The following is a 16,731-nucleotide window of genomic DNA, read 5'->3' on the forward strand; positions in this document are numbered from 1 at the left end:
AAGAAAGTCTTAATTATGATTTCAAGAGGTCTTAATTTTGGGACAGAAAGACAAGAATTGTGATATGGCTTAATATTACGATTAAACTAAGTATGAGCGCTACATGTCTCAAACTCAGTGTTCTGCTGTTACCGGGGAAACCACTATATTGCTGCTGTTCCAAAAGGGCCTCCTGCTGGCAGGGAATGAATCTGCATTTTCAATAAGCCGTTCTGCTGTTTTTGTTCAGACCAATGTAAAAATCATCCCATGTTTTTACACTGCAAACATGCAGTTGTAAATGTAATCTGGTGGATTGGCAAGAAGATAATGCATTACCAAAATGTAAACAATGACAGTAAAATATATTTCTATGTTATTAAATATAACTGATTTATAATAATTGTTGAAATGTTATCCTAACATACATTACTTTTTTTTTTCTTTGAATTCATTTTCATATTTATTACAACAAAACCTGAGGTGAGTCTCTTTGACTAATTCATAAAAAAAGACATATTTTAACTGAAAAACCAGTTGAAAACACAGAAACCAAGACATTTCTGCCTAATGAACATTTATTGTACGTCTGAAAACTTAAAAAAATGTTTCAGAATAACAACAATACTATTTTCGAACACCTTATTACAACAAACATTACATGTAAACTTATTTAGACTAATTATTTAAAGATAACACTAGGGCTGGGTGATATATCTAACGATATGATCATGCGCATCTAGTCAGTAAATCTGGTTCCATGAATACCGCTAAATCGCCATCACCTGCTTATAATTGGAGCGGCATTTAACAGACAGAGCCGTAGATCACTTACAAGCTACAAAATATCACGTTCATTATCGAAGGCGATTCATCTGCGATAATGAACGCGATATTGCGTAGCTTGTCAGTGATCTACGGCTCTGTCTATTAAATGCCGCTGCATTTAAAAGCAGGTGATGGCGATTTAGCAGTAATCACGGAACCAGATTTACTGACTAGATGCGCATGATCTTATCGTTAGATATATCGCCCAGCCCTAACCCCTAGAAAAGGAGGTACTGTGCTATAACATAAAACAGAAAGAAAAAAAAAATATAGACACAATTTACTTGAACAATAGCAATGAAATAAAACCGCATTCATTTGGTATGTATGGTGCAACTAACATAATCTTGAAGAAGAAAAAAAAAAAACACAACCTGTGTAATTTGGGAACAGCAGTGGTTTGACGTTCAGATTATGACTTGTAAAACAACTTTTACAGATGGAGCCGAACGTGAATGTTCATGAACGCATGTAGGTGGGTGGTTTAGAGAGACTGCAAGTATGTGTATTGGGGAATGAAAATCTCAGCTTACATGCGAGGAGATTTCAAATCTCCTCATTCACTTCTCATTACAAAAGAACCTCAGTGATTTACAACAGGAGCCATTCAACACGGCCAAATGAAACTTTAATCAATTCACTGATGTTTTTCCCTCTCTCTCTACTCTTTGACGGTCTTTGAAATTCAATAAAATCAAAACAGCCACTGTAGCAAAACCTTCTTCGATGGATCTACCAGCTTCACCACAGGAAAATTTAGGTCCTATCTGATGATTTCACACTGTAGCGCAGAGTAATGCGTGACAGCTAACCACCAATGTATAATAGTTTGGTTTTGTCGTTCGATGCTCTTCTATTTTTCCTAAATATCATTTGTGTAGCTTATTTTGAAGTATAGCCAAGAGAGCAAATTGGGGGTGGGATTATCTGTTTGCTTGACCAATGGAAGACAACGGAAAAGTTTGGGAAACCTGTCAAAGGTAAACAAAGATTACATGCCGTGATGTTGTATATTGTATGTTGGAAGGCACTGCGAATAGCACTGTGACAGACGTGAGACTGAGCAGACCATCAGGTTGATTAGTCTGTGGCCCTGCAAAGAATTGTGGGTAATTGGCAGTGACTAATAGCTATCAGACAAAAGAGCGGGACCCAAGAGGCCAGTCAAACTCCCCGAGCTGTACTCCCCGAAGCCGTGACAAGCTCCTTACTGTTCAGTGACTGTGGCCAACCAGCCAGGCACCATGAAAGATTGATGACAGAAAGATGGAGGGGTAAAAAAAAAAGAAAAGAAAAAAGAATAAAGTAAAAAAAGCAATCTGACAGATGCTCGCAGTTTATGAAAGTTTAGCCTTGGCACAAACAGCTCAGATCTGACAAAGTGTTAAGAAGTCTCAGGTGGAGAGAACAAGAGCCAAAGCGAAACGTCTCGACACCAAACGCTGTCAGGATGGTTGGGTGGGTAGCAGGGCTGAGGTTGAAACACTTGCTGAGAAAAACACAAGCAAAGACTTGCTTATTGATGCAATCAGTGTGTCAAACCAAACTATGTTAAAAAGCATTTTCTTTTATACAAGTAGAAGAAGGTCAAACAGATAGTGAGAGCTGCCTATGAGAAATTCCAAATAGCATCAGTGAAATCTGACTGGTCAATATCATTGACTTCAATGGCCAAAAGTGCATTGTTATATCTAGGGATAATCCAATGTTAAAAAGCCATTGGTATTGAAGGGTTACTCCACCCCAAAATAAAAAATGTCATTCCAAATCCGTAAAAGCTTAATTTGTCTTCGGAACACAATTTAAGATATTTTGGATGAAAACTGGGAGGCTTGTGACTGTCCCATAGACAGCCAAGTAAATTACACTGTCAAAGTCCAGAAAAGTATGAAAAGCATGGTAACACTTTAGAATACTGTTTCTTACTTACTACATTACTAATAAGGAATTATTGAAGAACTAACAGGTGATTATTCATTAACACTTAACTCACTACTGTTAACTACTAAGGAAGATGTGTTAATTAATCAGTATGTAATATAATTTTATGATTATCTTAAGTAACAGTTAGCTAATCAATAACCAATGTATTCTGTCAGAAGTAACTACTAATGAACAGTTTTACACAATTACATTGAATTGTGACCCTTTCATATAAATGTTATTAGCAATATTAGTAGTAGTATGAAAATGCAATATTAATAAATGCAATACATTTTATAGAGGTTTTGCCTATGTAGTAAATTGTTTTGTGAGTGTGTTTTGTAAGAAATCAGCTTCCAACAGGAACCCCACCATGACTCCAGTGCCTTGTGATAACTTACCTTAGTTTTTATATTTTATAAACAGTACTGTATGTGTGCCTCCTCAGCATATACCACATTACCATTAATTCAATTTCTGTATGTAAGGCAAAGCCTGAGGAAAAGTGAAAATACAGGTATCCAATTTGTAATTAATAAAGAATTATAAAATAATTATGCAGGACTTATTTTGAACCTGAAACATTAGGCCTATTCTAAAGTGAAAATATTGGGAACCCATTAATAATTAATAAAGAATTATCAGATAATTCCTGAAGAATTACTTAGAACCTGAAACAGTATTCTAAAGTGAAAACATAGGCAACCCATTAGTAATTAATAATTAATTATCAAATAATTCAGCAGGACTTATTTTGAACCTGAAACATTAGGCCTATTCTAAAGTGGAAATGTTGGGAACCCATTAGTAATTAATAAAGAATTATCAGATAATTCCTCAAGAATTACTTAGAATCTGAAACAGTATTCTAAAGTGAAAACATAGACAACCCATTAGTAATTAATAATTAATTATCAAATAATTCTGCAGGACTTATTTTGAACCTGAAACATTAGGCCTATTCTAAAGAGGAAATGTTGGGAACCCATTAGTAATTAATAAAAAATTATTAGATAATTCCTCAAGAATTACTTAGAATCTGAAACAGTATTCTAAAGTGAAAACATAGGGAACCCATTAGTAATTAATAATTAATTATCAAATAATTCTGAAGGACTTATTTTGAACCTGAAACATTAGGCCTATTCTAAAGTGAAAATGTTGAGAACCCATTAGTAATTAATAAAGAATTATTCAGCTGCAACGTGATCTCATGAGAATACGTGTGTATTTTTATGTTAAATGTGGTTCTACCACACGTACATTTACTTACGTTTTCATGCACATAAAATGTACAACCTTAACGTATTTATAGCAGTTAAACGTAAAAATACTTACGTGTTAGCAGCTAAAAAAAACGTAAATAATCTAACGTAAAGTGTGAATGTATATGAATTCCCATGTATTAATATTAAAATCGTGGCCTTGATTTAAATCTGTTGTATTTGTCATATCAATACATGTTTTTAGTGAATTTATTGAAAGCAGGTTACTCATCTACTTAATAGGAAATAACATTTCTGTGCATGCTGCAAACTCGTTTCGGGGATTACATAATGTTAAACGAGACTACACTTTGAAACCTTAAAATGAATACAATTTATGTAATTGTTTAACCATTTTGTAATATTTTGCTGTGCGATTTTCTCCTATCCAATGACTGGCATTACAACCATAGATACACAAAAGCACAGCATAAAATTACAAATCACATCCATTTTATTTGTTTGCTGTACTCCATATCTTTAGAATCCAGATGTTTGCAAGGAACATATCCAAATTCAGCCCTCGATTTATCAATCGATCTTCATCTTCATTCTCAGCAACAGCGACCATCATGGTCAAAGCCCGCGCTCGTTATGATATGATTCGAATTTGAAAATAGCGCCAGTGCGCCACCCTCGAGAAACGTTACGACATGGTTTACGGCACTGATATCGAACTCTCATTGGTTCTCACCTTATTCGTCACAGATTGCGACATGCCGTGTTTCAGTTGATAGACATTTGAAATCAGTACTGCGCCAGTGCGCCTTCACGGAGAGAAGATTCATAATTTCACGGATTAATAAATTAAATTCTGCTCTGTTCCTTATAAAAACTATTACCTCCAGAGAGGACTGCGACTGGAACTCATTATCATTTGAACTACTTTTGGTACCACTTTTGATATTTTCGCAAAGAATAAATGATTAATGTTACGTTTGTTTGTCTGTTATTTGTTTATTTATAACAGTAACGTTATGTAGTTTTAAGAAATGGTTATGGGTAGATTTAGGGGTAGGTGTAGGATTAACGTTAGTGGCTCAAAATAACGTTTTAATGTTATATTTTTACTAAAATTGTGTTTTATTATGTTTTATTCTTTTAACATTCTGTATAAAATGGGTAGGTTTAGGTTCGGGTGGGGTTTAGGGATCTTACATTTATCAAAAAAAATTATAAAAAGGGAAAAAAAATAAAATAAAAATAAAATAATGGTTGCACTTTATTTTACATAAAGTGCTACCAAAATAATAATACGATACGCATTGAAAAGCAGCTTCATTAGCTTCTATGGATAACTGACTGGTCAGAGAAACCGTTCTATCTGTACGTATTTGAGGTTGTTTTAAGTAAATTTAGTTACGTATTGAACCTGTAATTACGTCCAGATAATACTTAAACGACACTGTAAATACGTAAAGGCAGTTTTAATTTACGTCTAAATATGTACGTTTTGATTGTGAGATCAGGCTGAATTATTAGATAATTCCTCAAGAATTACTTAGAATCTGAAACAGTATTCTAAAGTGAAAACATAGGGAACCCATTAGTAATTAATAAAGAATTATCAGATAATTTTGCAGGACTTACAGAATTCTAAAGTGAACCTATTAGTAAATAATAATAAACTACATCATTTTGACTAAGAACAACCTATAAAAGTAATCATAAACTTTGTCAAATACTCTCATCTGTTTATTTCAGATGAGAACATTTCTTAATACAGCATATATTTTATTCCATTTTAACATGTATACTGCCCACATTTGAACTAATTTAACAAACATTTCATAAAAGTTAAACATTTAGAAGCAAACAAAATCCATATTTAATTTCCGTTATAGGCTAATAAGTGGTCTGTAACAAAGTTACTGTAGTAGTACTTTGTACTTGTCCTTTTACTCAAGTAATTTTGAAAATGAATAGACCTACTTATAATTTTACTGGCGTAATATTTTATTGGGGTATCTGTACTTTTACTCAAATACTTGATTTGTGGGACACAGCCTGATTATTATAGTGTTTTTTTTTTGCGTATAACTGTTCAGTAGTAGTTACTTCATAGTTATTTTTCTTGAACCTTAACTAGTAGATAATTAATAGTAGTTCTTCAGGAGGTATGACAGAATATATTAGTTACTGATTAGCTAACTGTTACTTAACACAATCATAAAATTATATTACATACTGAGTAGTTAACACATCTTTCTTAGTAGTTAACAGTAGTGAGTTAAGTGTTAATGAATAATCACCTGTTAGTTCTTCAATAATTCCTTATTAGTTATGTAGTAAGTAAGAAACAGTACTCTAAAGTGTTACCGGATACATTTTCGACGTATATTTACAATTTGATTTGAACGAAAAAACAGCACATCCATGTGGCGTCTCCTCTCACGTTAACAGTTTCTTAAATGCCTAGCATTACAGAGCAACTACTCCAGCAGCAGGTCAAATTAAGAGTGCATTACTTATTCATGCAAATAAATCGTAGTTGTGTTGGGATTCATTACATTATTATGAATTTTGACATTACAATACATTCTTTGAAAAACGGGTCCGGTACTTTTTTGAACAAAAGAAGAGATTACCGCTGACTCTCAATGGTACGCTAATTACGCAGAAATCCACAAACACGCTTAATTACTAAAGAAGTGGAGGATTAAAAGAAGAATCTGTTTGGACCATTTAACTCCTCAGCAACTGAGTTAGAACGGCACTCTCAGTCACCTCAAAACCCTCGGATGAGACGCTAGCATGTAATTAGCACTGCTCTTAGCAGTAACTGGAGAATACGAGGGTTTGGGATTATTAATTGTTATTTTTCTTCCCATCCTAATTTTATTTTTTCAATTTCCCCTCAAAAAGCCTTTCTTTCAGTTCACCTCTCTTTTTCATGTAAAGGCTAGGAAGCCTCTTGCGGGAAATATAAAGAGGAGCCATCTTTCCGTTCTTTCAGACTTGCTCTTTGTTTGTATCTGTGGACTGCGCAGCCACTCGGAGACAGAGTTAAACGGCTAGGGCTCGGCTTCTTAAGAGAAGAATTGACAGCCATGGAACGGCACTTCCCAGACCTCCATCCAACGCACATCCCAGAGTTCTACCGTGGTGGTTTGTCTCATTACAGGCTGAACTGTCAACCCCCAAACCAGACCGAAGCAACCCTGCACCCTCCACCCCAAACCGCCCCCATGCAGGGAGAGAAACAGAGAGGGGGAGAGGTGAAGCGACTGTGAGGAGCGAGTGAAAACAGGAGCGGGAAGCTTTGGTCTGCCCGCCCTGAGGGAGATACAGATCGAAGGTCTCTTTGCCCATGGGTGAATTTAACCTGCCATGTAGACACTCATGAATTTCATACCCTGCTATGGCTCAAGCTTCAGCCTTCATATGGAGAGCCAGAACCTATAGGACAGGTGACAGAGAACCGCAGGAGACTCTCTCTCGCATATGTGCTGTACCTACCTGTACGTCTTTATGCTCGTTTGTACATTCCTACTGTCAATACTAAAACATCCCGAGAGAAGAATTCCAGGCACTCGGATAAATAAGTAGGTAGGTAGGAAGGTAGCTAGGTATATAACTCTACAAAAGACAAGTGCAACTTCGGTGGTATGATTCGCCCGATGCATTAGTGGTTATAAATCATGCTGGGGTCTTAAAAAAGCCTTGTTAGAGATCCCTAACATGGCAGTCTGTAAATAATACCGTGTGGCACAGGCCCCGAGAGCAGGTGCAAATGGATGATGTGGTTGTACGGATCCACCGGCTCCTCTGGTCCCCAGGTGATGCAGGCACCATTAAGACATGATTAAGGACAGCCCTGATTAAGCCCTTGTGGAGACTGTAGCTTATCCTAAAAATCCGGACTTCTGCACGAGGGAGCGGAGCATCCTGTAGAGGGCGCTGTGAGTTCAGCTTTTAATGCGTTTCTAGACTCAAGTGTTGTTTGCAGTTGAGGTGAATGCTGGAAGCTTGCAATGTAAGACATGCTGCAAACTTAGCTATTTATAGACACTTGCTAAACATTTTTTTTTTCTTATTTGTCGACATTATACTCATCATGCACTGACATAATACATAATGTTATACTCCTAAACACAGATGACCTTTTCACAAACATACTGGATTAATATACGCCATTTATATACGGTTTCATATTGTAGTTTTTGAATACAAGGGAGTTTTCTAGAATTTATTCTTGTGTGCTAACAGGGTTGTGTTTACTGTAACCTGTCAGCAGCAGCCTATTAATTGTAAATGCAGAAACAGTCCTGTAATCATAATTAGATCAAAATTGTCATAAATATTTTAAGTTAATTTGTACATTTTATAAGGAAAACTTGAGTCAGTCAGATAGCTGATCAAAACTCACTGGCATAATGCTAGATCGTCTCTAGATATTTTGGCCCCTAGATATGGTCCACAGTTCTCCACTTAACCTGATGTAGTATAATAAATATAAAAAATAATCAAAGTAAACAAAAAATATAAATAATAAATTAATAAAAACTATTAGCATATTTTAAAAGATTAAAAAAATCTTGAAAAATGAAATTTTGAATCAAAATTAAAAACTAGACAAAAATCCTAAAACTAATTTAAACTAGTAATAAAAACATAAAAAAAAAACATGTTCAGTAAAAACAGATCATTTAAAAGTGAAAAATAGATAATTACATTTTTAATTACAAGTTTTTTTTGGCTAAAGACTATATTTTAAAGTTATTAAATTACTAGTATTTTTAACTGAATAACTGAGTGTTAAGTGATGGTAAAGTATGGATAAATAAAAAAAATAGTGTTTGTGTGTGTGTGTATATATATATATATATCTCCCTTTTTCAAATATAAACAACAATAACATTGATTATTGACCTTACTAGCAAATCCTAATGCATATCCAAAATGGAGTCAAAGTGGATTTGACAACAGAAATATGACCTATGATACTTCAATGCAGGAATGTCACCAACAATATGATCTTGGTGAAAAAAATCTTTTAACAATATGAACTGCTATAAAGCAGAAGACAAGCTGTTAACTAATTTGTATACTCTTGAAATTAGATTTTAAACAACAGGTCATCTGGAATATAAGGCGTGTAAAAAAACAGCTCCTCCTTGGGCAACGTAGCCAAAAGTTGCTCTGTCACCATAGGGTGTCCTGGCCTAGCATCGTTAGGGATTCAAGACCCTGTCCTCATCCAGACATCATATGTGCGGAGCAGGGTCATGGGGTCAAGGCAACAGGAAAGGCCAACTGCTCCATGAAATGGATACAGCCGCTGGCATTCTTTTTTCTCAACTGGCCCCAGGGGCCGTCGGGAAGGCGCTTTTTTATAACAGACATATGGTTCTGCTCGCAGCCAGCCCTAATGAAACACATCCGGGCCCTGAGTAATTAAAGGTACTTTTCCGCTGCATTCAATGCTCATTTTCCCATTTTCCATGAAGGACAGAAAGAAACAGACAAGGAGGTGGGAGTTAGGAGCGCTTACCTAGAGAATGAGCTGCAGTTGTTTTGGAACTGAAGAAACGTCCCAAGCCTAAGTCGCCCAGTTTCACCACTCCAGTGGCTGTGATGAAGACGTTGGCAGGTTTAATGTCTGTGGAGAGAGAGTAAATGAGAGTTTTAACGACGGATCAGCATAACCAAACTAAATCTGCAACCTTTTTATTTTTTTCATATTTTCTGCAGTTTGTACAATGAAGGTTAATAGAGCTGGTACTAACAATTTGGATTTTTTTCTGCTGGCCCAGTCAGGTCAGTTGATTTGATTTTATGCGACCTACCAACATTTTTAATGGCCCAAACAGAGGAAAAATTGTAAAAATTTCATTTTTATACTTCCAAGAATTATTTCTATTGTTCTAGTTATTTTATTATATAAATATCATATTGCATTATATAAATATTCTATAATATTTAACGCCCGTTATATTATATTTATATAACAAAAAAATTAAAATTAAAATTTTACATGATATTCTGATTTCTGGTTGTTATTTTATAACATTATATATATAATATAAATTATAGAGATATTAAATTATACACATTACAAAATGTATATATATATATATATATATATATATATATATATATATATATATATATATATATATATACACACACATTTATACATACACATACATAATTCTTATTGCAAATATATGTTTGCAACAATCTGGAAATCAGTTTTTTTAATGTAAATCGATACATAAAATACAACTTGATAATACTTTTCAACATATTCTTACTTATGCTTTACTGAGTCTTTTTTTGCAGTTTCAGCAAAATCTTATCTACAGTATATTAGCCAGCTAGATAACATTACCTAATCTAAAAATCAGCATGTGCAAAATATGGATGTACGAGATCAATAGTGCTACGATTTTCAGAGGCAACACAGCACTTTTTGTTGAGCCCTAAACAAACACAAGGGGCAAGTACATTACTTTGTGAATGACACGCATTCAAATTCTGCAGGAAAACTGCAAAACTTTGCAGATTGTGTGAGAATCTGTTGATGGCCTATATAAATGTTAGGAAATGTTTAAGAAAGGTTAACGGAAAGGTTACCATTAGCAAGGTATTATGCATCACGATGACTTTCAGGAGACCAGCCAATACACAACAGTTCTGGAAGCATGTGCTCGTGTTTGATGTCAGACAACTCTGGACATGAACTTTTCCAACAGTAATATATACATACAGGCCAGGTGGTTAAGAAGAACAAGATCCGAACTGACTGCCGCCAAGAGTTTACAATCAACAAGGGAAATGATCTGAATGTAAACCCGTGGCTTGCTGTAACCTTTATCAGTTCTGCTAATACACAGACTTGCACAGGTCTCGTATGTTACAATACTTCAGCAAAAGTTGCATAAATTCATGGGAACTGAAGAACACTGTCTCGGTCGCCATGGACAGTTGCGTCATCTTGCTTGTTTTCAAATGGCAAGAGGTTGATGCAATGAGCTCTGCAGTGTGTCTGGTCAAGCTTGTGCATAGCATAGACTTTAGAGTATCGTCTCAGAGCTGATGAGAAACAGATGAGAAGTGGAACGAGTTTTTTCTTCACAACATGCAATATAGTACAATGATGATGAAGTGGGGGGTCAACTGACTACACAGGTGCATCTCAATAAATTTGAATGTAGTGGAAAAGTTCATTTATTTAAGTAATTCAACTCAAATTGTGATACTCGTGTATTAAATTCAGTGCACACAAACTGAAGTAGTTTAAGTCTTTGGCTCTTTTCATTGTGATTATTTTGGCTCACATTTAACAAAACTCTCAACAAATTAGAATACTTCATAAGACCAATACGAAAAAATAATTATAATTGTGAATTGTTGGTCTTCTGGAAAGTATGTTAATTTACTGTACATGTACTCAATACTTGGTAGGGGCTCCTTTAGCTTAAAATACTGCCTCAATTCTGCGTGGCATGGAGGTGATCAGTTTGTGGCACTGCTGAGGTGGTATGGAAGCCTAGGTTTCTTTGACAGTGGCCTTCAGCTCATCTGCATTTTTTGGTCTCTTGTTCCTCTTGACAATACCCCATAGATTCTCTCTGGGGTTCAGGTCTGGTGAGTTTGCTGGCCAGTCAAGCACACCAACACCATGATCATTTAACCAACCTTTGGTGCTTTTGGCAGTGAGGGCAGGTGCCAAAACCTGCTGGAAAATGAAATCAGCATCTTCAAAAAGCTGGTCAGCAGATGGAAGCATGAAGTGCTCCAAAATTTCTTGGTAAACGGGTGCAGTGACTTTTTCAAAAAACACAATGGACCAACACCAGCAGATGACATTGCACCACAGACTGTGGAAACTTAACACTGGACTTCAAGTAACTTGGGCTATGAGCTCCTCCACCCTTCCTTCAGACTCTAGGACCTTGGTTTCCAAATGGAATATAAAACTTGCTCTCATCTGAAAAGAGGACTTAGGACCACTGGGCAACAGTCCAGTTCTTTTTCTCCTTAGCCCAGGTAAGACACCTCTGACTTTGTCTGTGGTTCAGGAGTGGCTTAACAAGAGGAATACAACAACTGGAGCCAAATTCCTTGACACGTCTGTATACCTTGACCCCAGCCTCAGTCCATAGGGGAAGTCGTGGCCTAATGGTTAGAGAGTCAGACTGGCAATTCGAAAGGCTGTGAGTTCGAGTCTCGGGCTGGCAGGAATTGTAGGTGGGGGGAGTGCATGTACAGTTCTCTCTCCATCCTCAATACCACGACTTAGGTGCCCTTTAGCAAGGCACTGAACCCCCAACTGCTCCCCGGGCGCCGCAGCATAAATGGCTGCCCACTGCTCCGGGTGTGTGTTCACAGTGTGTGTGTGTGTGTGTGTGTTCACTGCTCTGTGTGTGTGCACTTCGGATGGGTTAAATGCAGAGCACAAATTCTGAGTATGGGTCACCATACTTGGCTGAATGTCACGTCACTTCACTTCATTCCTTGAGAAGTTCACTCAGATTCTTAAAAATCGATTTTGCTTGACAATCCTCATAAGGCTGCGGTTTTCTCGGTTGGTTGTGCATCTTTTTCTTCCACACTTTTTCTTTATTCAACTTCCTGTTAACATGCTTGGATACAGCACTCTGTGAACAGCCAGCTTCTTTGGCAATGAATGTTTGTTGCTTACCCTCCTTGTGATCAGCTGTCTTCCCCATGATTGTGTAGCCTAGTGAACCAAACTGAGAAACCATTTTGAAGGCTCAGGAAACCTTTGCAGGTGTTTTGAGTTGATTAGTGGATTGGCATGTCACCATATTCTAATTTGTTGAGATGATGGTGGTGAATTGGTGGGTTTTTGTTAAATGTAAGCCAAAATCATCACAATTAAAAGAACCAAACTACTTAAACTACTTCAGTCCGTGTGCACTGAATTTATTTAATAAATTTTTACAATTTGAGATGAATTACTGAAATAAACTTTTCCACGACATTCTAATTTATTGAGATGCACCTGTATAATAAGTTGGTTGACCAGTTTATACGTGTATGTTTTTATTTAGATTTATTTTGGTAGTTTTACTGTTTTGACAGTTGCACTTTGTAAAACTTCAGATTAGTCACAATTATCTTCCAGATAACCCAACGACTAGTCAATATTGAAAAAGACAGTTCTCCTCACCAGAAAGCACATGGACATCAACCTTTTAGCAACTTGTCCACCCTGATGAACATCATTGTGAGTTTTTTAATTCTAAATTCGGTTAACGGAAATACATGGTAAACGTTATTTATCCATCTATTAACCATCTTCTGTCAGACTTCAACTTTTAACAGTCACATTTACCAATGTTCAGTGGTTTTTTTGCCACCAATTTTAATAGGAATTCACAAGATCAGGAATCTTGAATATTTTTTCAAGTTGGTAATGTGGATTGTGTGCTTTACACATAGCTACACTATTACAATGGGGAATAAAAAAAAATAACCTTTTTAGTCTAGAAAATTTAGCAGGAAGAGAACTGTAAAGGAAGAGTTCGCCGAAAAATTTAAGTTTGGGGAAAATGTACTCACCCTCAACCCATCTAATGTAGACGAGTGTTTCTTTATTGGAACAGATTTGGTTCCTCTCCAGTGAATGGGTGCCGTCAGAATGAGAGTCCAAACAGCAGATAAAAACATCACAATAATCCACACCACTCCAGTCCATCAAATAACATCTTGAGAAGTGAAAAGCTGCATGTTTGTAAAAAACAAATCCATCATTAAAATGTTTTTAACCATTGCTTCTGGCGAAAACAGAAGTCCTCTATCCATAATATTGTTTTCTCCAGTGAAAAGGTTGCCTTGTCTGATTCAGGAGAGAGATATGCACAGATCAAGCACTGTTTACAAGTAAAAACATTCCAAATGGTTTTAAACATATACGTCAGTGGATTTTGATGTGAGAGGACAACAGGAGATGGACTTTTTCCACTGGTATTATTATGGATTTGTATTTTGATTTGTATTTTTGGCAAGAAGTTACTGTTTAAAATTGCAACACCTTAATTATGAACTTGTTTCTTACAAACATGCAACTTTTCACTTCTTAAGATGTTATTTGATGGACTGGAGTGGTGTGGATTATTGTGATTTTTTTTTTTTTTTTAAATCAGCTGTTTGGCACCCATTCACTGCAGAGGACCCACTGATGAGCAAATGATGGAATGCTGAATTTCTCCAAATCTGTTCAGATGAAGAAAAACTGGGTGAACTATTCATTTAAGAGTCAGTGAAAGGGTAAGAAACTTTTTTTTTTGTTAAAAGTCCCTTAAAAGTCTGTTTCTACATGTACATGTCACTAGACGTGTGTGTGTGTGTGTGTGTGTGTGTGTGTGTGTGTGTGTGCACGTGTACCTCTGTGCATGACACGGCGGGAGTGCATGTGCTCCAGTGCGCTACATAGCTGAACAAAGTACTTCCATACTGTCTTCTCAGGAATCAGCCGTTTTTGTTTCTTGAAATGCTGCAGGCAATAAACAAATAAAAAAAAAAATATGCTGTGATGACAGCATAGACTTTTCATAGACACATAGACTTTTCATAGCAATCTTCGTCAACCCAGAACACCAACATTTTACTTTAAATGTTTAGCAGTCAAACTGTTCACCCTACCTAAATGACCATTTGAAAAATTAAGATTTTAATATTTACGATGTCTTAAGATGTAAAGTGTCTTAAAAGCTCAGCATGGACCCCTGCTACTCTAAAAATAGCACAACAGGATGACAATGAATGTGAAGGGCTCTGGGTTCGACTATAATCTGATGCAGGCACTAGATTGAAACCCCTCAATGGAAAACATCTGAAAATTGTGAGTACAGCAGGAGCCTCATGGGGAAACAAACATTTGGGGAGGCTTTCAAGATGCACAACAAGCACTGAGAAACATCTTCATGAATCTGATATAATGCAATTTAATAACGGCAACAAGATCATTACATTACAGATTCACAATATATCTTAACATAGTAGCTACTGGCTGATATTTGTGTTTCTATCAGTCAATACAAAGTATTAATTAACCAAAAAAACGTATGCTAAAGATCACAGTTTAATTTCAAACCTTTATTAATATTATTTCAAAATACATGGTCAATATATTATTTATCCATTTTTCCAAGCTGAATTTTCAGCATCATTACTCCAGTCTTCAGTGTCATAAAAACAAATGAACGGTAGTGTGTATAAATGCTTAAATTAACTAAAATACTGTAAAACATTTATTTTATTTCTAACACTGATAATGTGGCTTGACTTTCTATCTAGTTCTTTGTGAATGCATTATCAGAACAATTCTCTAATGAATTACCAATGAATTCAATTCAAAGTACCAACTCAAACAATCTGCTCATAAATCAGATACAATATATATGATGCAAGGGTTTCCAATTTTTGTATCTCCACAATTATTTTCCATGACTGCTGTAAAATTATCGAAAGAAAGATTTTACTGAGAAAAATTTGCAAAAAAAAAAAAAACCCCAACCCGACTCCTTTTAAATGTTAACATGTTTTTAATGTAGTGGAATTTTCATTAAAAAACATATTTGCACAGACCAATCATATCTGGTTTCTCTTAAACACAGATTTCAAGTGTGTTTGGCATTACATTTCACCTATTCCACAACAGAGCGCACCGTTTTTTTTAATTAAACAGATGTTTTATCATCATTGACAATTCTGCTCAGTACTTAATCAAGCTAACATCTATTATTCTCCTATACCACTGAGTGGGATACAGCATCAAATCCTTTTTAAAATTCTGCAGTGATTCTAAGCTTTTAGCACAGTGTTGTCCAGTGCAGTTGCTTTAGAGGTCCATGAGTGCACGACCTCGCTTCAAAGCAGAAACTAATATGACGTTACGTTATTAATTAAAGACAGAATGAAGCTTACTTAGTCAAAACGACTCAGTAATTATGACCTTTTCACATGCAGTCTCAATAAATGAGGCTCCGGCAATGAAGTAAACCTTCTTGTCGAGGCAGTTAAAAGAAGTCAGGAATTGTTTAACAAAACAAAAAAGGTTATTTTAGTGCGACGTATTACTTCACTGGGCGAACGCTCACTCTGGTCATTTTGAGCCTCGTCCTCACTCGTACCTCTTCACAGAAATGATCAGAACGGTGGTGAGCGTGTGGTCTCGAGCCCCAGAAAACCTTGGCCCACATCCAAACAAAGCCGGTGGATCTATTCTTCCCCTGCCTTTCTATTTGCATATCAGAGGGCTGTTTGATGTCAATGAGGGAGAGCGGCAGCCCCCTCTGTGCCTTTAAAAAGCAAACACGGCACATGCAATATTCTGTAAGTACATGCAAATGAAGGGGCCATTTGATTTAATTTGAATTCCGAGATGGACAGAGAGAACTAGGGAGGGGGTTGACAAAAAAAAAAATCAAAAAGAATAAAAAGCTTCTGTTTTACATATGGCTTAATGTTCGTTCGTATAATGTTGAGCGGATTAGCTGCTGTATACACCTTTGGAGTGGCACTGTTTAATAAAAAAATAAAACTAATTAAAGCTCTGCAGAGCAGAAGGGCTGAGAAATCCAGCGGCGAGGTGGAGCAGACCGAAGTCGGGATATTTGCGCAAGCGGGCATTATGATGCATATGTCGAAGGCATCATCACACTAATCCATCCTGTTCCTCATTTACCGACACAATTCTACTGCAAACGCTTTGTTTGTGCTGGGAATGATTTATGCAGGTGGAGATTTGAAAGTGAGGGGT

The 16,731-nt window shown here is 36.2% G+C and overlaps 1 protein-coding gene across 1 annotated transcript in view; it reads right to left on the bottom strand.

The window, feature by feature from the left end:
- Positions 1-16,731, bottom strand: part of nek7 (NIMA-related kinase 7) — an 83,972-nt gene that overhangs the window by 15,163 nt on the left and 52,078 nt on the right. Inside the window, exons 6-7 of the mRNA XM_059544107.1 lie at positions 14,355-14,463; positions 9,490-9,597 (exon numbers count right to left, since the gene is read on the bottom strand). Coding sequence (XP_059400090.1) covers positions 9,490-9,597; positions 14,355-14,463 — 217 coding nt within the window. The remainder of the gene's footprint in view (positions 1-9,489; positions 9,598-14,354; positions 14,464-16,731) is intronic.

The sequence above is a fragment of the Carassius carassius genome, chromosome 48 (genome assembly GCF_963082965.1).
Source record: "Carassius carassius chromosome 48, fCarCar2.1, whole genome shotgun sequence".
Lineage (NCBI taxonomy): Eukaryota > Metazoa > Chordata > Actinopteri > Cypriniformes > Cyprinidae > Carassius > Carassius carassius.